Genomic DNA, 23,782 nt, shown 5'->3' with positions numbered 1-23,782 from the left:
TCCACCCATTCTTGGAGAGGCTTCATGTAAACAAATATCCACCATTTTATTAACTCAAATAGCTTTGAGGCCTGTTTAGTTAGGCCCGTGCTGTCTTTCTCTCTCACACAGGTTTATTTCAACTCAAATTCGATATATCATTTCATTTTTAACAGTCGCTAACATAGTTTTAGACTCGGCTGAAAAAAAAACGGGAAGAAAATCAGATGAAAGTTTCCGTTTATAGAACGAAATGAATTCTCAAAGGCCTGTAAAATAAAGCCCATTCATTGAGTCACCCTCACGATTTTATCTCAAATTCACCATCTGATTTAATTTTTATCGATGGTTTTAGACTCGGTGTCAGAAATAATTGAGAACATTCACGCACACACGGGAAAATGCAGGCATATATTTATAAAAATCGCGCCATGATGATACACGAAAATACACCGCCTAAAATAACAGTCGGGGAAAATGTCGACATCTATTAAAAATTCGCTTTTTCTTTTCCGTTAAGATATATTACTTTTCCGTTTGATGACAGTCGTCACAAAAACGTCAACAATGATGCCGACATATATTTCTTCGTTCTATTTCATTCAACATTATTATCCGGAAGTAAAGGTTCACGTGTTCATTTCACGTGTGGAAAAAACAAACTCCATTTCACGTGTGCATGGACGTGTAATTCACATTTGTAAAATATATAAATTAACAGACGGGAAATTGCTGAGAGATATTTCTTCGTTTTTATTTTATTAGTTACGAGCAGAAGTACCTGGCGTTGCCAGGTGGGGGAAGGAGGAGGGAGGAGGGAGGAAGGACGGAGGAAGAAGGAGGGAGGAAGAAGGAGGGAGGAAGAAGGAGGGAGGAGGAAGGAGGGAGGAGGAAGAAGGGAGGAGGGAGGAGGGAGGAGGGAGGAGGGAGGGAGGGAGGGAGGAGGGAGGGAGGGAGGGAGGAGGGAGGAGGGAGGGAGGGAGGGAGGAGGGAGGGAGGTAGGGAGGAGGGAGGGAGGAGGGAGGAAGAAGGAAGAAGGAAGAAGGAGAGAGGAGGGAGGAGGGAGGAGGGAGGAGGGAGGAGGGAGGAGGGGAGGATTGAAGGGCACGTACACTTTAAACATGTATATACATGTGCCGTGGGACATGTGTACGTGTACTTGTGTGTGTGTGTGTGTATACATGTGTGTGTGTGTGTGTGTGTGTGTGTGTGTGTGTGTGTGTGTGTGTGTGTGTGTGTATGTATGTATGTATGTGTGTGTATATATATATGTGTGTGTGTGTGTCTGTGTGTATGTGTGTGTATGTATGTGTGTGTATGTATGTGTGTGTATATATGTGTGTATATATGTGTGTGGGTGTATGTGTGTGGGTGTACGTGTGTGTATACATGTGTTTGTGTGTGTATATGTGTGTATGTGTTGTGTGTGTGGGTGTGCACGCACATGCATTCACATGTTATCAGAAGTAAATACATTGTGTAGATTACATCATTTGTGCATCTGATAAATTGCCAATAACCATTTTGTGAAACTGAATGTGCAGGTGCAGCATCTAACTCAATATGTCGAAATGTCTCACACGTCCATGCCCGTGGGATTCCCACGGGTGACCCCACTAGTATCTATATTATAATAGCCGTAGATGATTCTGTCTGTCTGTCTGTCTGTCTATCTGTTGGGTGTCTGTCCGGGGTGTGGCTTACTCGGTTTGCAGAGTAGCTCCACCCATAGCTCCACCCATTCTGGGAGTGGCTATAAACAAATATCCACCATTTTATTAACTCGCATAGCTTTGAGTCCTGTTTTGTAGGCCCGTGGTGTCTTGCTCTCCCCCAGTTTTATTTCAAATCAAATTCGATAAATCATTTCATTTTTCACAGTCGCTAACATAGTTTTAGACTCGGTTGAAAAAAAACGGGAAGAAAATCCGATGAAAGTTGCCGTTTATAGAACGAAATGAATTCTCAAAGGCCTGTAACTTCAAGGCCATTGAGTCTCTCTCACGCCTTTATCTCCAATCTAACTCACCATATGATTTCATTTTTATCGATGGTTTTACTTTTAGACTCGGTGTCAGCAATAATTGAGAACAATCCACACACGCGGGAAAATGCAGAGATATATTTTTTAAAATCGCGTCATGGTGTATCATACACCGCCCAACATGACACCACCGGCAATGTGTCGATATATATTAAAAATTCGCTTTTGCTTTTCCGTTATGATATATTACTATTTCGTTTGATGATAGTCGTCACAAAAACGTCAACAATGATGCCGACATATATTTCTTCGTTTTTATTTCATTCAACATATTAGCCGGAAGTAAAATATGTTTCAGGAAATTACCGAGAGCATGATCATGACCGAGAGCACATAACCGAGTAAAATATGTAAAATATGTTTCAGGAAATTACCGAGAGCATGATCATGACCGAGAGCACATAACCGAGTTATGTGCGCATACACTTTAAATAGGTTTATTTGAAATCTTTAATTTTCCACAAACATTCCACACACGCGGGAAAATGCAGAGATATATTTTTTAAAATCGCGTCATGGTGTATCATACACCGCCCAACATGACACCGACGGCAATGTGTCGATATCTATTTTAAATTCGATATATCATTTCATTTTTCACAGTCGCTAACATAGTTTTAGACTCGGTTGAAAAAAAACGAGAAGAAAATCCGATGAAAGTTGCCGTTTATAGAACGAAATGAATTCTCAAATGCCTGTAACTTCAAGGCCATTGAGTCTCTCTCACGCCTTTATCTCCAATCTAACTCACCATATGATTTCATTTTTATCGATGGTTTTAGAGTCGGTGTCAGCAATAATTGAGAACATTCCACACACGCGGGAAAATGCAGAGATATATTTTTAAAAATCGCGTCATGGTGTATCATACACCGCCCAACATGACACCGACGGCAACGTGTCGATATATATTAAAAATTCGCTTTTGCTTTTCCGTTAAGATATATTACTTTTTCGTTTGATGACAGTCGTCACAAAAACGTCAACAATGATGCCGACATATATTTCTTCGTTTTTATTTAATTCAACATTATTAGCCGGAAGTAAAATATGTTTCAGGAAATTACCGAGAGATATTTCTTCGTTTTTTAAAATTAGTTATGTGCGAATACACTTTAAATAGGTTTATTTGAAATCTTTAATTTTCCACAATATAATTTACTTGCCATTTATCATTTGATGATTACGAGACAAATTCCTCTTGAGGATCGTGACAATTCATGCGCTGCGTGGAAACTTCTATTTCCAAAATGAATGAGACGATCGATGAAGAACGCAGACTTGAACAGGATGCAGCAAGAAAACGAATGAGACGGGCGAACGAGTCCATCGACGAACGTCAATGCAAACTTGCGGGGTCACCCGTGGGAATCCCACGGGCATGGATGTGTGTGACATTTCGACATATTGAGTTAGATGCTGCACATTCATTTTTACAAAATGGTTACTGGCAAGTCATCAGATCCAGAAATGGTGTAAAAACCACCGTTTAGAGGCCATTTTTCCCCGCAAAGCGGGGGTTGGCCTTTTCGGGGACCGTGGTAGTTGTTGTTTTTTTGTCCCCTTTTTGAAGCAATGTTTTACGGCCGGATGCCCTTCCTGACGCCAACCCTTTTTGCCGCCTTCAACGACAAACAGGGAATTACCAGTGAACTGGTACTCAATTAGCCGACCTCGGAAGGATGACAGGCTGAGTCAACCCCCCTGGCATTAATTCGGCGATCGACCGAGATTCGAACCCAGGATCCTAAGCCGGCACCCTAGCCGCTAGCCCAACACCAGAAATGGTGTCATGAACACAATTTATTTACGCACAAGCACAAAAGCAAGACGGGCCGATTTCCGATTCCGACGGGCCGACGGGCGAGACGGGCCGATTTCCGATTCCGACGGGCCGATTTGGAGCAAGAAAAAGAACGAGACGGGAGAAAAAGGAGAGAAACGAGACGGGGAAAGCCGATTGGAGAGGCGAGTGAGGCGCGATTGGAGAGGAGTGTGAGGCGCGATTGGAGAGGAGTGTGAGGCACGATTGGAGAGGAGTGATTGGAGGGGAGTGTGAGGCACGATTGGAGAGGAGTGTGAGGCACGATTGGAGAGGAGTGTGAGGCGCGATTGGAGAGGAGTGTGAGGCGCGATTGGAGAGGAGTGTGAGGCGCGATTGGAGAGGCGTGTGAAGGATTGGAGAGGAGAGGAGTGTGAGGGATTGGAGAGGTGAGGGATTGGAAAGGAGAGGGATGTGAGGGTTTGGAGAGGAGAGGAGTGCTAGGTGGAGAGAGGAGAGTGTCAGGTGGAGACAGGAGAGTGTCAGGTGGAGACAGGAGAGTGTCAGGTGGAGAGGAGTGAGGGGTCACATATTATGTGAAATAACTAAATTCACACCATTTCTGGATCTGATGACTTGCCAGTAACCATTTTGTAAAAATGAATGTGCAGCATATAACTCAATATGTCGAAATGTCACACACATCCATGCCCGTGGGATTCCCACGGGTGACCCCGCTAGTATATATATACTAGCAGAAGTACCCGGCGTTGTCGGGCGGGGGAAGGGGGAGGGGGGGGGAGGGGTGGAAGGGGAGGAGAGGGGAGGAGAGGGGAGGAGAGGGGAGGGGGGGATGGAGGGGGAGGGGGAAGAGGAGGGGAAGGGAGGGGGGAAGGGGAGGGGGGAAGGGGGGAAGGGGACGGGAGGGGAGGGGGAGAAGGGGAGGGAGGGACGTGAGTGAGTCTGGCGGCGAGGATGAAACATCACGTGATCGCTCTGAGCGAATCAGCTAGCTGCTCTGGCACAGGCTGAGATTCAATGTGTAATGTACCTTGCTGAAATGCGCTAAGTTAAATATGAATAAAAAAGTATGGATCTCGTCATCGGAGGTCATTTTTAGGTAGGCCATGTCCTTCCCAGGCCCAATGGCCATGTCTATGCCAAAAATCAAGTACGTGAGCCTCTCCGTTTAGGAGTCTATAGGTAACACACACACACAAACTGTGTTTTATATATATATATATATAAATATATATATATATTTATATATGTATATATATATATATATATATATATATATATATATATATATATATATATACACAGACTTGGCATTTAATATGGAATTTTTTTTTGTGGGGGTGAACTTACTTTTCAAGATGTCTTAGAACCAAAAGTTCATTGGAATTATGTTGAAATTATTCTAGATTTTGTTAATGTGACCTTTAAAAGAAACAAAAACCACATTTGACATTTCAAAACAAATAAATTGATCCTTGAAAGTGATGTAAACTGATATCGAACTCAATTCATGGACAGTACTGTGTTAAACTTCTGTACGTTTTCCAGAAGTATCTCTTTATTTTGCACATTAGCCCATTTTTTTTTAAACAAAAACAAAAGTTAAATTACGACTGGGATTACGGACAGTAAAATTACAGTTCAGTACTTCGTGTAACCCCCACGAGCATTCAGGAGAGCATGTACACGTTGAGGCATGCTGTTCACGAGATTTGCCAAGGTTTGGACAGGAATCGCTTGCCATGCAGTGACAATAGCCTGCTGCAATTCACGCACAGAAGTCGGCTGCTGGTCCAAGTGGTCGATTTGACGCGTTAATTCTGCCCACAAGTTCTCTATCGGATTCATATCCGGGGACATGGCAGGCCACTCCATAAGCTCCACACCACGGTCAGCAAGAAAGTGTTGGATCATGCGAGCACGATGAGGCCGTGCATTGTCATCTTGGAAGACAAAGTTTCCTCGAAAGGCTGCAAGAGCAAATGGAAGCAATGTTTCTTCCAGAATGGCCCTGTACTTGAACTGGTTCAGGTTTCCATTCAGAACAACCAGGTCAGTTTTGCCCCCTGCATGAAAAGCAGCCCAAACGGTCACCCCACCACCTCCAGCTTGGACTATTGGCACTATACAATCTTTGTTGTAGGCTTCATGCACTTGTTTGCACACTCGGACGCGGCCATCTTGACGATAGACCAGAAATCTAGACTCGTCACTGAAGATCACGTGATTCCAGTGTCCTGGCTGCCATTGACGGTGCTCTCTGGCCCACTGCAATCGGCGCTGGCGGTGTTGTCTGGTCAGGCGTGGCTTTCTCAGGGGACGCCTGGCACGATAGCCTGCTTGAACCAGTCGTTGGTTGACTAGCCTTCTGGATACAGGCACATTTGTCAGTTGCTGCCACTCAGCCCTAAGCCGATTAGCTGACTTGGTACGGCCATTGCGGACTAACCGGTGCAGCTGGCGATCATCCCTCCTTGTGGTTCTGCGGGGACATCCTGGCCTCGGTATTGGAGTAGGGACACCCCTCTGAGCATTTCGTTTCAGGATCTTTGACACCTGACCTTGAGTGATGCCATACTGCCGAGCAATAGCATGCTGTTTCATGCCGTAATTTCGTAAAGCCACCACTCCATGACAAACAGCATTGTCGAGTTGACGGACCATCTCCAGAGGAAGCGGCAATAACTTTTGGAGACGTGCAGCAGTTGTTTTCCACTAATACAGAACGCAACAACCCTTGTATACCCGACTGTGAAGCCAATCATCAAATGCACCTGTCCGTACATTTTGCCACGCCACCTGTGATATAATCCTGTTGTTGACTTCTTGCTGCGACAAACAATCAGTGACATTGTTCTTTTAACAAATAAATCACCAAAGTGTAAAAGAAACTCACCAGATTGACATACTGAGTTAAGAAAGTAAACCCAAGTCAAGAAAAAAAAAAATTCCATATTAAATGCCAAGTCTGTATATATATATATATATATTATATATATATATATATATATATATATATATATATATATATATCTATATCTATATATCTATATATATATATATATATATATATATATATATATATATATACATATATATATATATATATATTTAAAAGTATAGCACAAGATGAATGTGCAAGGGTGGGTGTGAGTCGAGTCTTTAAGATGCGTAGAGGCAGTACAGGGTAGGGATAGTGTAGACAGTCTGGGTTACCATGTGGTTAGCTGTTTAACAATCGTATAGCTTGAAGGCAAAAGCTATCTCGGAGCCTGTTAGTCCGGGAGCCAACACTCCGGTACCTTTTACCTGACGGTGGCAGAGCGAACAGTCTGTGCGCTGGGTGACTGAGATCCTTGGTGATTTTCCAGGCCTTCCTCTGATACCGCCTTGTATAGAGGTCCTGTACGGCAGCGAGCTTGGCCCCAGTGTGGTGCTCGGACATCTGCACAACCCTCTGTAGTACTTTAAGGTCGAGGGCTGTGCTGTTGCCATACCAGGTGGTGAAGCTCCCAGTCAAGATGCTCTCGATGGTGCAGCTGTAGAATTTGCAGAGGATCTTGGGGCACATACCAAATCGTTTCAGTGTCATCAGTGGGAAGAGGTGCTGTCACGTCCTCTTCACATCAATGTCGGTGTGTGTGCTCCAAGTTAGGTTTTTGTTGAGGTGGACACCGAGGAACTTGAAGCTCTCAATGCACTCCACTTCAGCCCCATCGATATGGATGGGGGCGTGCTCGCCCCCCACCTCCTGTAGTCCACGATCAGCTCCTTGGTCTTTCTGATGTTGAGAGAAAGGTTATTGTCCTGGCACCACACTGCCAGGCAACTGACCTCCTCTCTGTAGGCTGCCTCGTCATGGTCAGTGATTAGGCCTACCGCCATTGTGTAGTCCCCAAACTTGATGATGGTATTGGTGCTGTGCGTGGCCACTCAGTCATGTGTGAACAGGGAGTACAGGAGTGGGCTAAGCATGAATCCCTGGGGGGCTCCCATATTGAGGGTCAGTGTGTCGGAGGTTTTGTTGCCTACCCTCACCACCTGGGGGCGGCCCGTCAGGAAGTCCAAGATCCAGTTACAGATGGAGGTGTTCAATCCCAGTGACCCGAGCTTAGTGACAAGCTTGGAGGCGATTATGGTGTTGAATGCTGAGCTATAATCGATAAACAGCATTCTCACGGAGGTGTTTCCTCTCTCGTCCAAGTGGGATAGAGCAGTGTGAAGCACCATTGCGATGGCGTCAAAAATTGATCTGTTGGGGGCGGTATGCAAATTGGAGTGGGTCAAAAGTGTCCGGAATGGTGGTGCAGATGTGGGGCATGACCAGCCTCTCGAAGCACTTCATGGGTATGGGTGTGAGTGCAACGATAGGGTATGGACACAGCAGTTGTATCTGTTACATGATAGTCATTCAGGCAGGTTACCTTCTGGTTCTTAGGAACGGAGACAATGGTCGTCACCTTGAAGCAGGTTGGGATTGCAGACGAGGACAGGGAGTGGTTGTAAATGTCCATTAATACACCCGCCAGCTGGTCAGCACATGCTTTGAGGACACGCCCCAGTATTCCATCAGGCCCCGCGGCCTTGGAAGCTTTAACCTGTTCAAAAGGTTTTCCTCACGTCGGCCATGGAGAATGTGATCATGCAATCATCAGGAACAATGGCGGCTCTCATGCATGGCTCGGTGTTCTCCTCCTCAAAGCGAGCATAAAAGGTATTTAGCTCATTTGGGAGTTCTGCGTAGCTGTGTATCTCCCGGTTGGATTTCCTTTTGTAGTCCGTTATTGTCTGCAAGTCTTGCCACATCCGTCGAGCATCAGAGCCGGAGTAGTAGGACTCCACCTTTCTCTGATACTGTCCTTTTTCCTGCCCGATAGCTCGTCGGACATCGCACCTGGATTTTTGTAGGCGTCTGGGTTTGAGTTCCTTTACTTATAGGCAGTAGCTCTGGCCTTAAGTTCCGCTTGGATGCTGCCTGTGATCCATGGTTTCTGGTTGGGATATGTTCGTACAGTCACTGTTGGGACAACGTCGTCAACGCACTTGATGATGTAGCCAGTAACTGTCGTGGAAAACTCCTCAATGCTTTCGGAAGAATCCCGGAACATAACCCAGTCAGTGTCATCGAAAGTCTTGTAGCCTCTCGTCTGCTTCAGCGGATCATTTCCTTAATGTGCGCATCACCAGTACTTCCTGTTTGAGCTTTTGTTTGAGGATGGAGTCATGGTCACATTTGCCGAAGGGGGTTTGGGAAGGGCCTTGTAGGCATTCTTGTGTGTGGAGTAAAAGTGGTCCAGAGTTTTAGCACCCATAATGGCACAGGGGACGTGTTGGTAGAAGTTGGGCAAAACAGATTTCAATTTCCCCGCATTACAGTCCCAGGCAACAAAGAAGGCCGCCTCTGGGTGTGCTGTTTCCTGTTTGTTTATGACCATGTGTAGTTCTTTCAGTGCTGTGGTGGTGTTGGCCCGTGGTGGTATGTAGACAGCAGTAAAAACGATAGATAAAAATTCCCTGGGTAGATAAAATGGTCTGAGGCTTACCATGAGGTATTCTAGGTTAGCTGAACAAAAGCACGAGATTTCCGTCACGCTAGAAACAGTGCACCAGTTGTTGTTTAGGCACAAAAAAGAGGCACAGCCCTCCCCCTTTTGTTTTTCCCGAATGCTCTGTCCTGTCGTGACGTAGCATGGAAAAGTGGGCAAGTTCAATGTCCATATCCTGAGTCAACCAAGTCTCTGAAAAACATTGAACGTTGCAGTTTTTCACGTCTGGTTGATAGGATACCCTTGCTCGTAGCTTGTCCATCTTATTCTCGAGGGATTGAACATTTACCAAAAGAACGGAGGGGAGTGCTGGTCGATTTTCTCTGCGCCGCAGTCTCGCAAGAGCGCCAGCTCTTTTCCCCCGCTTTCGCCAACGGCGCTTGGGGAGACCGAACAATGGGATGGTGGTATCCAATGTGAACAAACAGTCCGGAACAGCTGAGTCAGATCCAAAGTCAAAATCAAGGTTAGTAGCTGCCAATCAGATATCCAAAAGTGCTTGTTGGCCATATGTGATTGTAGTATATACTTTCTGTGCAAAAAGGTACAAGTAAACACGAAAAAAAACCAATAAATTGCAGCATAGGTACCGAGCTCGTAAGACAACGGCCTTTCCCTCTGGCGCCATCTACTTCCCGAACGTCACTCTGACGTCATCACGTAACCACGATGATGTACCAATGTTTGTTCCACAGACTAGAATGAATATTTCACTTCCGCCGACTATAATGAATATTTCACTTACCAAGACAAAGAATAAGGCGATTTGATGCCTTGGCGCACGTGTTGGTTTGGCAGATGTGTTGGTTTGGCGGATGTGTTGGTTTGGCGGACGTGTTGGTTTGGCGGACGTGTTGGTTTGGCGGACGTGTTGGTTTGGCGGACGTGTTGGTTTGGCGGATGTGTTGCCTTGGCGCACGTGTTGCCTTGGCGCACGTGTTGGTTTGGCGGACGTGTTGGTATGGCGGACGTGTTGGTTTGGCGGACGTGTTGGTTTGGCGGACGTGTTGGTTTGGCGGACGTGTTGGTTTGGCGGACGTGTTGGTTTGGCGGACGTGTTGGTTTGGCGGACGTGTTGGTTTGGCGGACGTGTTGCCTTGGCGCACGTGTTGCCTTGGCGCACGTGTTGCCTTGGCGCACGTGTTGGTTTGGCGGACGTGTTGGTTTGGCGGACGTGTTGATATGGCGGACGTGTTGGTATGGCGGACGTGTTGGTTTGGCGGACGTGTTGGTTTGGCGGACGTGTTGGTTTGGCGGATGTGTTGCCTTGGCGCACGTGTTGCCTTGGCGCATGTGTTGCCTTGGCGCACGTGTTGCCTTGGCACACGTGTTGGTTTGGCGGACGTGTTGGTATGGCGGACGTGTTGGTTTGGCGGACGTGTTGATATGGCGGACGTGTTGGTATGGCGGACGTGTTGGTTTGGCGGACGTGTTGGTTTGGCGGACGTGTTGGTTTGGCGGATGTCTTGATTTGGCGGACGTGTTGGTTTGGCGGATGTGTTGGTTTGGCGGATGTCTTGATATGGCGGACGTGTTGATATGGCGGACGTGTTGGTATGGCGGACGTGTTGGTTTGGCGGACGTGTTGGTTTGGCGGATGTGTTGCCTTGGCGCACGTGTTGCCTTGGCGCACGTGTTGCCTTGGCGCACGTGTTGGTTTGGCGGACGTGTTGGTATGGCGGACGTGTTGGTTTGGCGGACGTGTTGATATGGCGGACGTGTTGGTATGGCGGACGTGTTGGTTTGGCGGACGTGTTGGTTTGGCGGATGTGTTGGTTTGGCGGATGTCTTGATTTGGCGGTTGTACAAATAAGGCGATTTGTGTTCTAGTGTTCAAGTATATCATTTAATTGAAATTAAATGAAAATTTTATAGGTTGCAGAAAAAACCTTTTTTCGGATATTTGCCGCTGTTGCTGCAGCGTCTTTTACAATATCTCATTTAACACGTTACATTAGTTATTTGTGCTTGTTGTTTGTGTCCTTTATGATATCCTTAAAACTCGTAAATTTCCTGTATGGAATGATTTTTTTTTTTCTTTATCACTTTGGAGTAGTTTGTGAAGATTCTAAATAAAGTTTGATTTGAAAGCATCAAGGAATAAGCTCGAGTGGCATCAAAATGTGAAAACTGGAAGGGGTGATTACATGTGCAGGCCATGTATAAGAATAGTGAAATCAAAGAGAACAAAATGTATAATAATGATTCTGTTATTGGGAGCCTGAGGAACACGAAAATAAGTCAGATGGTTATGGAGCTTACCGTTGAAATAGGCAAAGAGAGTGAAGGTTCTGGAATACTTGGCCATATCTTGTCTCTGATTCTGCAAGATAAAAAAAACAAAAACAGTCCCAGTTGCTGAAACAATAAATATGTTGTGGATAGAAGACTACGTTGCATAAATAGTTGCAAGTCATAAAGACGTGAAGCAAAGATAACATATATCTTAGAATTAGAAAGCTGGCAGGCTGCAGAAACAATGAAATATAAGAGTTGTGATGACTTTGTTTTCCATAAGTTGTGCAAGTTAGGCCACATAAATGAGCATATAAATCTATGGAAATGTGTGAATTGAAAGTATTCTGTGATCTGTGCTAGTTGTGCCAATTAAAGAAGGAGGAAGTGTGTGTTGGGACAGGCTTGGGCGGGACATGCGGGCTTGGGCGGTATGTGCGGGCTGAGGTGGGATGTGCGGGCTTGGGCGGGATGTGCGGGACGTGCGGGCTGAGGTGGGATGTGCGGGCTTGGGCGGGATGTGCGGGACGTGCGGGCTGAGGTGGGATGTGCAGGCTTGGGCAGGATGTGCGGGCTTGGGCGGTATGTGCGGGACGTGCGGGCTGAGGTGGGATGTGCAGGCTTGGGCAGGATGTGCGGGCTGAGGTGGGATGTGCGGGCTTGGGCGGGATGTGCGGGCTGAGGTGGGATGTGCGTGCTTGGGCGGGATGTGCGGGCTTGGGCGGTATGTGCGGGCTTGGGCGGTATGTGCGGGACGTGCGGGCTTGGGCGGGACGTGCGGGTTTGGGCGGGACGTGCGGATTTGGGCGGTATGTGCGGGACGTGCGGGCTTGGGCGGGACGTGCGGGCTTGAGCGGGACGTGTGGGCTTGGGAGGGACGTGCAGGTTGGGGGAGAACGTGTGAGTTGGGGATATCTTGCAAGTTCAGGAAAACAAGTGAGTTTAAGATGCTAATGCAATTTCTGCAGAGTATGAGAGTTGAGAAATTTGTGAAACTGACTTGTAAAACCCATGCTTGATGAACAAAGACATCGTGTTAATTACCTTGGAATTTTGTGACAGACGGTCCTCAACACAATGAGTAATACCACACTGAGAGCGATGGGCAGCATGATGTAAATAATTGTCCCTGGTTTGGCTACAAATGTCACCTCCTCTTCTTCTTCTGCAAACATCACATATATATTCATCCTATGCTTATTGCAATAAGATAATTAATTGTTCATAACACAATACAAGCTGGCTACCACTGAGCTATCACCTCAGTCTCTGTGAACATTCCCAAGGCAAATCATTTGTTTTTAAAAAGGCACTGAATTTTCAGGTGCTTTAATCACTAATCTCAGATCGCAACAGCTAAGCACAATACTTGTAGGAAAAATCTGGAATTGAAGGCCAGGAGTGTCGTATATTTTACTCTAAAACTACAAAACCAAGACAGAATTGTTTTTTTTTAACGGTATCTAGGCTCATAGTGGGGCTGCAAGCCGAGTATTGGCTTTACAGTTAAGGTGGCTGGATTAAGATCTTAGGGTCTTGAGTTTGAGCCCCTGTCGTGCCGTTTAAATAACACCGGGTGGGTTGATTCAATCTGGCATCCTTCCGAGGTCGCCAAAATAAGTACCAGCTTACGGGTACCAGGGGGCACTGCATCAGTGACATAGCTGCGCTCCCAGAAATGATGCAACCAGCAACCACAGGCTGCATATGAAACAACAAAGTGGAGCTGCCACCCACACATGCGGATGCACACACACACACACACACACACACACACACACACACACACACACACACACACACACACACACACACACACACACACACACTGTATGATTAATAAAACCCATAATATATGGTTAATAAAACCCATAATGTATGGTTAACAAAACCCATAATAAATGGCTAAAGAAGTAACAAAACCCATAATACATGGTTAACAAAACCCATAATATATGGTTAACAAAACCCATAATAAATGGCTAACAAAGTAACAAACCCCATAATATATGGTTAACAAAACCCATAAGATATGGTTAACAAACCCCATAATATATGGTTAACAAAACCCATAATATATGGTTACCACATCACAAATAGGTGCATCTTCATGGAATTATATATCGAGCTGTTAATATGCCATTTCACTGAAATACAATAGTTGAGAACGGCAACAACGCATCACTGCCCCACAATACATAATTACCACTCCCTTCATGGATAGGAGGGAGTGGGGCTTTGAGAGTCCCATTTTAATACCATTGACTACTCACCACAGCGAGGTACGAGGTGGCCTGACCTTCCTCACCACAGCGAGGTATGAGGGGCCTGACCTTCCTCACCACAGCGAGGTACGAGGGGCCCGACCTTCCTCACCACAGCGAGGTATGAGGGGCCTGACCTTCCTCACCACAGCGAGGTACGAGGGGCCCGACCTTCCTCACCACAGCGAGGTACGAGGGGCCCGACCTTCCTCACCACAGCGAGGTATGAGGGACCTGACCTTCCTCACCACAGCGAGGTATGAGGGGCCTGACCTTCCTCACCACAGCGAGGTACGAGGGGCCCGACCTTCCTCACCACAGCGAGGTACGAGGGGCCCGACCTTCCTCCAATGAGGCAGCCCAAATAGCACGTTGGTGAACCCCCTCCCCCTCCCCCCATACACTCCCCCCAGAAAACAATGCGAGCAAGATGGAGATTGCAGAAAATGTGCGCCACAGTCTCCAATTTTAAGCAGCTTCTGCGTAACCACATCTGGCCTGCACTGCAGATGCAGGTGGGAGAATAATTTACCGTAACCCATGCATCTCACTGGAGCAACTTGGAAATCTTGCCGAGGCCAATTCCACCAAAGCTTGGCCCGAATAGACAGTCATACCTCAAGCCAGGTCAGTGAGCTACCTGTGGACTGACAAGATGATCGACACTTTGTCTGCAAAAAAGTCATTGCGTCTATCATTTAGCTTGCTTCATGCTTCGATCACCATGGTTTCACAACCGCTCATGGTCACATCAGAATATGGTTGTTTGTTAGGCATCAAAGACAAATGGGTGAGGATCAAAACTGCAATACAACACATTTTTCTACAGCGAGCAAAATATCAGGTAACACTCAAAAAAATATATAATTTTCCAACTTGCATAATAAAATCTATATATAATTAAGTAATCTATATATAATGAAGTTAAAGCGCGGCGTTACGCGCGCTGCTTGTGAGCAAGGAGGAAGCGGACAAGCGGTAACATATAAACGTCTTTATTGTAAGACTACACTGTAACACTTCCGGGCTGGTCGCCCGGTGTATATCATGAGGCCACGCCTACCCCTCGGGCGTGGCCACCGCCCACTTGGTGCGTGGAATGATGTCACCACGCCAGTGGGCTTTTGTGTCCGCCACACGCGCCCCCCCAGAATTCCCGCGCACCTGGAGGGCCAGTTTGTGGGGCAGTCGAATGACCCGGCCGAAGCGCCCCCTGGCGATCGGCGGCGTCCGGGGTGCAGGGATACCAGGTGGGATGCCCCTGGCTGCCCCTGGGATGGGTGCAGGACCGGGGGGCGCCGTGGCGGCGGGGCTGGGCGGTGCCGGGGGTCTGCCCGCAGGAGGGCGGCCCCGACGTGGGGGTCGGGCCACTGGCGGTGGATGGTCCACATCGAGGTGGGCCGGCTTGAGGCGGTCTACCGAAACGCGGTCAGGAGTACCGCCGATGTCCAGGGTGAAGTGCTTCGCCCCGGTCTCCAGCACGCGGAAAGGCCCGTCGTACGGGGGCCGCAGTGGTGTCCGATGGGCATCGTGGCGGACAAAGACGTACTCCGCCGTGCGAAGCTCCGGGGCGACGTGCGTCGGTGGGTGCCCGTGGCATGCCGTTGGCACCGGGGCGAACCTCTGGGCGGTCTCTTGCAGAGCGGAGCGCTGCTGTGCCGCGGACCATGGTGCCGTGGAGTCGGGGAGGAACTCGCCCGGCACCCGCAGCGGTTGCCCGAAGACCAACTCCGCCACGGATGCGCGCAGGTCCTCCTTGGGCGCCGTCTGGAGGCCCAGCAGGACCCAGGGGAGCCTGTCGACCCAGCCGCCGTCGCGGAGGGTGGCCCGGAGCGCGGCCTTCAATGAGCGGTGAAATCGCTCACACAGGCCGTTAGCCTGGGGGTGGTAGGCCGTGGTTCGGTGCAGCCGGACCCCGAGCCCCTGCGCAACCGCCCCCCAGAGCTCCGAGGTGAACTGGGGGCCGCGGTCGGATGAGATGTCTGAGGGGGCGCCGAACCGGGCGACCAAGGTGGCGATGAAAGCCTGCGCAGCATCGGCCGCCGTTGTCGACGCCAAGGGCACGGCCTCCGGCCACCGGGTGGTGCGGTCCACCATGGTGAGGACGTGGGTGAAACCCCGCGAGGGGGGCAGAGGTCCCACCAGGTCCACGTGGACGTGGTCAAACCGGCGTTCCGGCACCGTGAACGGGGCCAACGGGGCCTGGGTGTGCCGGTGCACCTTGGCGCGCTGGCACGCGAGGCATGTCCTGGCCCAGCCGCGGACGGCCTTCCGGAGGCCATGCCAGACGAACTTGTCGGCGATCAGCCTTTGGGAGGCCCTCGCGCCCGGGTGGGACAGGCCGTGGATGGCGTCAAACACCTGGCGCTGCCAGCCCGTGGGCACAATGGGGCGAGGACGCCCGAGGGAGACGTCGCACAAGAGGGCCGCGCCCGCGCCGTCGAACGGCACCTCGGTGACGCGGAGGCCCGTGACGGCGGTCCGCAAGGCCTGGACGTCGGGGTCAGCGGCCTGGTCCGCTGCCATCCGGGCATAGTCGATGCCGAGGTGGACTGCGTGGGCGACGGCCCGGGAAAGGCAATCCGCAACCGGGTTGTCCTTCCCCGCGACGTGCTGGATGTCCGTCGTGTACTCGGACACGGCCGAGAGGTGACGCTGCTGCCGGGCCGACCACGGCTCGGTGACCTTGCCCATCGCGAAGATCAGCGGCTTGTGGTCGACGAAGGCAGTGAACGCCCGGCCCTCGAGCAGATGGCGGAAGTGCCTGACCGCCAAGTGAAGTCCGAGCAACTCGCGGTCGAAGGTACTGTAACGGCGTTCGGGCGGGCGAAGCTGCCGGCTAAAGAACGCCAGCGGTTGCCAAGCTCCACGCACCCATTGCTCGTGCACCGCGCCCACCGCGTAGTCCGAGGCATCGGTGGTGAGGGCGATCGGTGCATCGGGCGCCGGGTGCGCGAGCATGGTGGCGTTAGCCAAGGCGAGCTTCGCGCCCGTGAACGCCGTGTCCATCTGCTCGGTCCAGGTAACGTCGCCTTTGCCCGGCTTACCTCGGAGAGCTTCGTGCAGGGGGCGCAGGAGCTGGGCGATACGGGGCAGGAACCGATGGTAAAAGTTCACCATGCCCAGGAACTCCTGCAGCCCTCTGATCGTGCGGGGGCGCGGAAACCCCTTCACCGCCTCCACCTTGGCCGGCAGGGGGACGGCTCCGTGCCTGGTGACACGGTGCCCCAGAAAATCGATTGTGGCGGCGCCGAACCGGCACTTTGCGGGGTTCACAATCAGGCCATGCTGGCCCAGGCGTTCGAAGAGCGTGCGGAGGTGGCGTAGGTGCTCTTCGCGGAACGCGCTGGCGACGAGGATATCGTCCAGGTAGACGTAGACAAAATCCAAGTCGCGCAGGACGCTGTCCATCAGTCGCTGGAACGCCTGAGCCGCATTCTTCAGACCGAAGGGCATGCGCAGGAACTCGAAGAGTCCGAATGGCGTGATGACCGCCGTCTTCGGGACGTCCTCCGGCCTGACGGGGACCTGATGGTAGCCGCGTATGAGGTCCACCTTCGAGAAGAAGGACCTGCCCGCCAAACGGGCGGAAAAGTCCTGAATGTGGGGGACGGGGTAGCGGTCGGGAGTCGTGGCGTCATTGAGACGGCGATAGTCCCCGCACGGTCGCCATCCCCCGCCGGGCTTCGGCACGATGTGCAGCGGCGACGCCCAAGCGCTCTCTGAGCGCCGAACGATGCCGAGTCGCTCCAGGGTAGCGAACTCCGCTTTTGCCACCGCCAGCTTCGTCGGCTCGAGGCGGCGTGCCCGGGCGTAGATCGGTGGCCCGACGGTGGGGATGTGATGGGCCACCCCGTGCTTGACGGCCCCCGCCGAGAAGGTGGGCCGCGTGAGGGCCGGGAAGCCGGCGAGGAGGCGGGTGAATGCGTCCGCTGCCGGAAGCGTACAGACCAACGTGGCCGGAACCGAATCGTTCGGCAAGCCGCTTGGCAAGCCACTCGTTGAGCTGGGCAACGCACATGCGAGCGAGCTGAACGTCTCGGCCTGGACAAGCCGTCTGCGCTTGACGTCGACCAGGAGCCCATTAGCGCACAGGAAGTCCGCGCCAAGCAGTGCCATGGGCACGTCGGCGGTGACGAACGTCCATCGGAAAACCTGCCCTCCAAACCGCAGAGAGAGGCAGCGTTTTCCGTACGTACGGATGGGCGTCCCGTTCGCGGCAAGCAGCGCGGGGCCCCCACCCGCGGCGTGCTTGTCTGACGTGCCGGCGGGAATGACACTCACCTGTGCTCCCGTGTCGCACAGGTAACGGCGCCCGGAGAAGGTGTCCGTTATGAACAGCAGGCTGCTCGAACGGCCGGCGCTCATCGCCACAATTGAGCGCCGGCCCGGGCGTTTCCCGACCCGTTGAAGGAGCACGGCGGATGACACCGCCGAGCTTCGTGGCCGAACTTGGCGTGGAACCAGCACCAGGTGGTGGAGCTGGAGGAGCGCGGCTGGCTCCGCCAGGCCGGTGGAGTCGACGGGTTTCCCCGCGGTGGCGGTTTTCGCCGCGGCGGTGGGCGGGGCGTGGCGGCGTTCACGAGGTGCGTATCAGCATGCTGCTGAACCACAGCGTGCTGTAGAAGATGATGCTGTGGAACATCAGCGTGCTGTAGAAGATGATGCTGTGGAACATCAGCGTGCTGTAGAAGATGATGCTGTGGAACATCAGCGTGCTGTAGAAGATGATGCTGTGGAACATCAGCGTCGAAGGCCGTGACGGCCACGCCAACGCTCGCCCGCGTGTCCGAAGCAGCGAAGTACTTGTCCGCCTCGGCCGCCAATGCTCGGGGTTCCGTTAGCCCGGTCCCGGCCAACGCGAGGCGAACCTGCGCTGGAAGTTGGCGACGGAAAAGCGCCCGGAATAGCGAACCGGTGGCTTCGTCGCCCAACAGTGACAGCATATGGTCCATTCGGACCGACGGGCGCGTCTCACCGAGCTCGGGGAGATCCAGGAGGCGATCGGCCCGTGCGTCGTCCGTGAGGCCGAACGTGGCTAGGAGTAGCCGCTTGAGTGCCTCGTACTTGTGGCCGTCCGGTGGGTGGCGAAGGACGGACACAACTCGAGCGGCCGTGCCGGGCCCGAGGGAGGCGACGACATGGCAGTAGCGCAGGTCGTCGTTGGTGAGGCGCCGAAGCTGAAATTGGGCTTCGGCTTGAACGAACCAGACTTCGGCCTGGGCCTCCCAAAATTCGGGAAGTTTAATCGCCATTGCCTTGTCGTTGGCCATTGCAATGGCGTCGTGTTCGGAAGGATCGCTACGGCAGATCCAACGTCGAGGGTCACCAGTAAAGCGCGGCGTTACGCGCGCTGCTTGTGAGCAAGGAGGAAGCGGACAAGCGGTAACATATAAACGTCTTTATTGTAAGACTACACTGTAACACTTCCGGGCTGGTTGCCCGGTGTATATCATGAGGCCACGCCTACCCCTCGGGCGTGGCCACCGCCCACTTGGTGCGTGGAATGATGTCACCACGCCAGTGGGCTTTTGTGTCCGCCACAAAGTAATATATATATATATATACAGTATATATATATATATATATATATATATATATATATATATATATATATATATATATATATATATATATATATATATATATATATATATAAATGTATATATTTATATATAATGGAGCCAGTGTTTGTATGTCCACTCTATACCCATGGGTTAGACAGCAGGCCTGACTACACCCACAATATGGGTCTTCAAAATTACATATGAATGCTAATGCGCATGCGCTAGGTGTTTTTTCAGTGACTCACACCTGCTAGGTCTTTTAAGCTGCCATTCTTTTGGGCAAAATCTGTAAATGCAAAAGTCTTTTAAACATAATTTTCAGTATTTAAACGAAAGTGTGGCAATCTCAAAAATGGTTAACAATAATTGTGTTCGTGGATGCAAATCAGACACACGAAAATATAGGAAATACGAGAAATATCCATGGAAGAGAGGTGTCGAGTTCCTACCATTTCCTGGTTATAATTGCGAGCGATGGTGCGCATACAAAACACACACACACACACACACACACACACACACACACACACACAAGGTAGTGCCCAGAGGTTACACGGGAGGTCACGCAGATCAACATCGCCACCACTTTTGGGACAGAGGGTAAACGGAGCATGGATAAGGAGATGGCTTGCTCCATGAGTTGGGTGCTTGCTGGGTTGGAGATAGGTGCTTCAAGACCAGAGAAGGCTGTTCAGTCTTGGGGTCCGCATGTGAAGATGATGACCGTTTGCGGTTGACAGGCCACCCACACACCCAAACTCACATAAACAAACTCGTATACGAGTGATGATTGTACGCATACACGTGCATACTGTGAGTGATTGTATACGTGATTATGCGAGATTGTGTTGTACATGATTATACATATTATACACACACATTGATGAAAAGTTGTGATTGTGCATGCATATGAATTATGTACATGCATATGATTAGATGCGTCAGCCTGCTGTGCGCCACAGCTAGGGTGCCGGCTAGCGGCTAGGGTGCCGGCTTAGGATCCTAGGATCCTGGGTTCGAATCCCGGTCGATCGCTGAATTAACACCAGGGGGGTTGACTCAGCCTGTCATCCTTCCGAGGTCGGCTAATTGAGTACCAGTTCACTGGTAATTCCCTGTTTGTCGTAAAAGGCGACAAAAAGGGTTGGCGGCAGGAAGGGCATCCGGCCATAAAACATTGCTTCAAAAAGGGGACCAACAAAAATAACAACAACCACGGTGCCCAAAAAAGGCCAACCCCCGCTTTGCGGGGAAAATGGCCTCTAAAGGTGTTTTTTATTTATTTATATGATTAGATGCACACTGATTAATTATACACATATTATACATGATTATACATATTGTTGCGGTTTTGAGTTTGTACAATAAAGGATAATTTTCCCCCTCATAGTTAGTCACACAACAACACGTGGCCTCACGATAGTTCAGTTATTTCATAGTATGTGTAAGCATAGTCCTTTTCCTGTGTTAGTTTTGCGTTGAGTAGAATAATGAGAGTTAGGTCCTTTCATTGCCTTATGCCGCCTTATGCCGCCTTTGGCTTTTTGGCGCAAATTAACATGAGGCAGGCCTGGCAAATCGAGGCAAGACCAAAGGAGGGCGGAGGAGAAGCAGACGGTAAGAGCGAGCCGCCAATCAGGGCTCGAAGGGAGTGGCTGCGGCACTGCGTCACAAGGCGTGGTTAGAACATTCGAGAGAGCTAAGGGGGTTGGCAATATAACCCATTGCGCGAAGCCCCCACCGCAGTTCTGCGAGAGGTGAGCTGAACCAAGTTCTGGTGGGAAAGGCGCTTGTGAGAGTTGAGTTCTGTGGAGAGGCGCTTGTTGAACGAGCTCAGAGAGAAGACGCGCATGAACCGAGTTATAAAGCGCTCTTACAACTTAAACGCTCAGTGGAGCTTGAGGCAGAGCCTCTATTGGGTTACGCGAGTGAGAGCGCGCCGGTAATTAATCGCACTGTGGAAAACCGCCCAAGCCTGGCGAGAGACGTGTACATTTCCCTCCCGCCTGCCTGCTCTGCCCTTTGTTAGAGAGACGAGCTGCAAGGATCCCTCCCACTGCCTGCTTGCCTTCATCGATGGACGTGCTGTGACAGGGGAGAGCCACGCCGGGCGGAGCCGTTCCTGGACGATCAAGTCAGCGCGTGAACATCATCCTACCTTCATTTCCCCCTGTGAGTGTGATCGGGCCCGTGTCTGGGGTTCACTTAAGACTGTATAAGACTGCTCTGTGTCTCTGCTTTCTACCGATGCTTGTACATAATAGTGTAAATAATAATTAAACCTGTGTTCTTCCTTCCATTCGATCGTCCCCGTCATTTCCATCATTGACTTAGCGTGGTACGAATAAAACCGCTCTAATCGGGTTCCAATACCAAAGGTAACTGCACGGACCACGTGGTACGCAATCCGCTCGGTGTACTCAAATTACGCGTGGCTCGTGCGAGGCTTGATCCCCGCTTCCGTGGCGGCGCAGGTATTTAGGTGCATGCGAGAATTGTCCCAAAACCCTACCTTGCGTTTGCCCGGGAGGGGCGATTCAAGTCTCTCGGTTGCGCCGACCCAAAAAGAACAAGGGGCTTAATCTCCCCTTGGTAAGGGCAGGAGGGTCGCGCGGAAACCGTAACAATATTATAAACACACATTGATATTTCATCATGTAAATGATCCATGACATGCTCTATATATATATTACACACACACACACACACACACACACACACACACACACACACACACACACACACACAATATGCACGCACATACGTAGGTGGATACTTCAAGACGTGGGAGGGCTCATCCATTCCACCTTCTGAAACCCACATATAGATAGCAACCAACACACCCAAACACACAAATGCACACCAATTACACTACCCTCTTCCATCGCTTTGGGAGCGGGTGAAACTATCTACCGTCCAACTTCTCAAACTTTCAGTTATTTTAATTCCAAAGAATGCCATTCTCACTAGGAAAAACAATACCTGTATTATTGGGTTCCAAAATCGACAGGCAGAAGCGTATTGCACTTTATACTAGACTACTAGTACTATAGAGCTCCACAAATGACAAGTTTTGGGAAGTGTGGTAATGTTTAGTACAGTATAGTGTGGTAGAGTGTGACTGGTACAGTACCTGGGCGGCTTTTGAAAGTGTGAATAGTTGGTGGGCCAAGGCCGCCACCTGTTTCTGCCCAAACAGTCAGGTTGTAAGAGATTCCAGGAGTTGGCAAGGTTAAATTTACCCGACCATGATGGGTAATTGTCTCTGGAGTTCAGGGAGAGTTTTGGATTGGGATTGGGATTGGATTGGGATGACAGAGGCAAAAACAGATTGGATTAAGATATAGGAGTGGTCGAAGAGGTAAATATATAAATGTATTAATTAGAGAAAAAGAGAGAAAAATTTCGATACCTCTTTGCTTCATGCCTGCTCCTTCAAGTAACAGTTGAAATCCAGAGAGGAAGCCACGACAAAACTTCACTTCAACTGGTTCGATCAGAAGTTGCAATGCATTGTGGGTAACATTCAGCACTGACACTTTCGGTCTGACGACTGGAGCTGGAGGAGAAAGAACAAAATAATTTCGTTTTCACACAAGGAGAATATGTCAGGAAGAGAAAGATAAAATGAACATGAAAGTAGTGGGACACCTTCTTCTTCAAAGTAGGCAAGTGCCTCGTACACAAGGCTGTCTGAACTCCGATGTCTGGCAAACACTCTGATCTCATATTGTTGTCCCGCTTGGAGCCCAGAAGCTGCCAGAACACACAAACACATCAACTTTGTTGGATATAACTAAATGTAATTAGATTACTGGACCAACTGCATCAACCTTTCAACCTCTGTTGTCCATCTCTTTCATGAACCTTGACCTCTGCATTAAAGAACACATTTCAAAATTATTCATCCTACATGCAGAAGTTCAGCTAAATCATGAAAGGTGAAATGATACCTTTTCAGACCCGAAGAGCAGTTTTCAGACCTCTAGCGAATGGGTCTTTAAAGATTGAGGAGTTATTGATTGCACCTATTGTGTTTTTTTGTTGTCGTTATTGTTGTTTATCCCTAAATTTAAAAAAATCCTCAGCACAAAGGTAAGCCAATAAAAGTGCAGATGTGTAATGGCAAAAGTGAGTCATTGTTGACCACTTAGTATCTCACTTCCCAACGTTTGGCACTAGTTGGCACAATACGTAATCGTGCTGTAAAGATGGCCGCTCCATGCAAGAGGGCCTTGTTAAGGAGCAGCGAGGATTCATCAGGTTGGTGCTTCGTGAAGGTGTTCTTTGGAGAATGCCCAATATGGTATGAACTGTATGTTCCTGAAAAAATTATATGAATGGTGTGAATGGTTATGAGAGAG

General features: G+C 49.8%; 1 protein-coding gene across 1 annotated transcript in view; it reads right to left on the bottom strand.

Moving 5' to 3' along the window:
* LOC137438212 (leukemia inhibitory factor receptor) overlaps positions 1–23,782 on the bottom strand; it is a 68,052-nt gene that overhangs the window by 3,083 nt on the left and 41,187 nt on the right. Inside the window, exons 9-13 of the mRNA XM_068133278.2 lie at positions 23,070–23,174; positions 22,831–22,977; positions 22,552–22,683; positions 12,632–12,752; positions 11,615–11,675 (exon numbers count right to left, since the gene is read on the bottom strand). Coding sequence (XP_067989379.2) covers positions 11,615–11,675; positions 12,632–12,752; positions 22,552–22,683; positions 22,831–22,977; positions 23,070–23,174 — 566 coding nt within the window. The remainder of the gene's footprint in view (positions 1–11,614; positions 11,676–12,631; positions 12,753–22,551; positions 22,684–22,830; positions 22,978–23,069; positions 23,175–23,782) is intronic.

Source organism: Myxine glutinosa, unplaced genomic scaffold, assembly GCF_964187855.1.
Source record: "Myxine glutinosa unplaced genomic scaffold, kmMyxGlut1.1 SCAFFOLD_413, whole genome shotgun sequence".
Taxonomy (NCBI): domain Eukaryota; kingdom Metazoa; phylum Chordata; class Myxini; order Myxiniformes; family Myxinidae; genus Myxine; species Myxine glutinosa.
The sequence above is the reverse complement of the archived record's forward strand: the minus strand, read 5'-3'. Positions and strand labels throughout refer to the sequence as shown.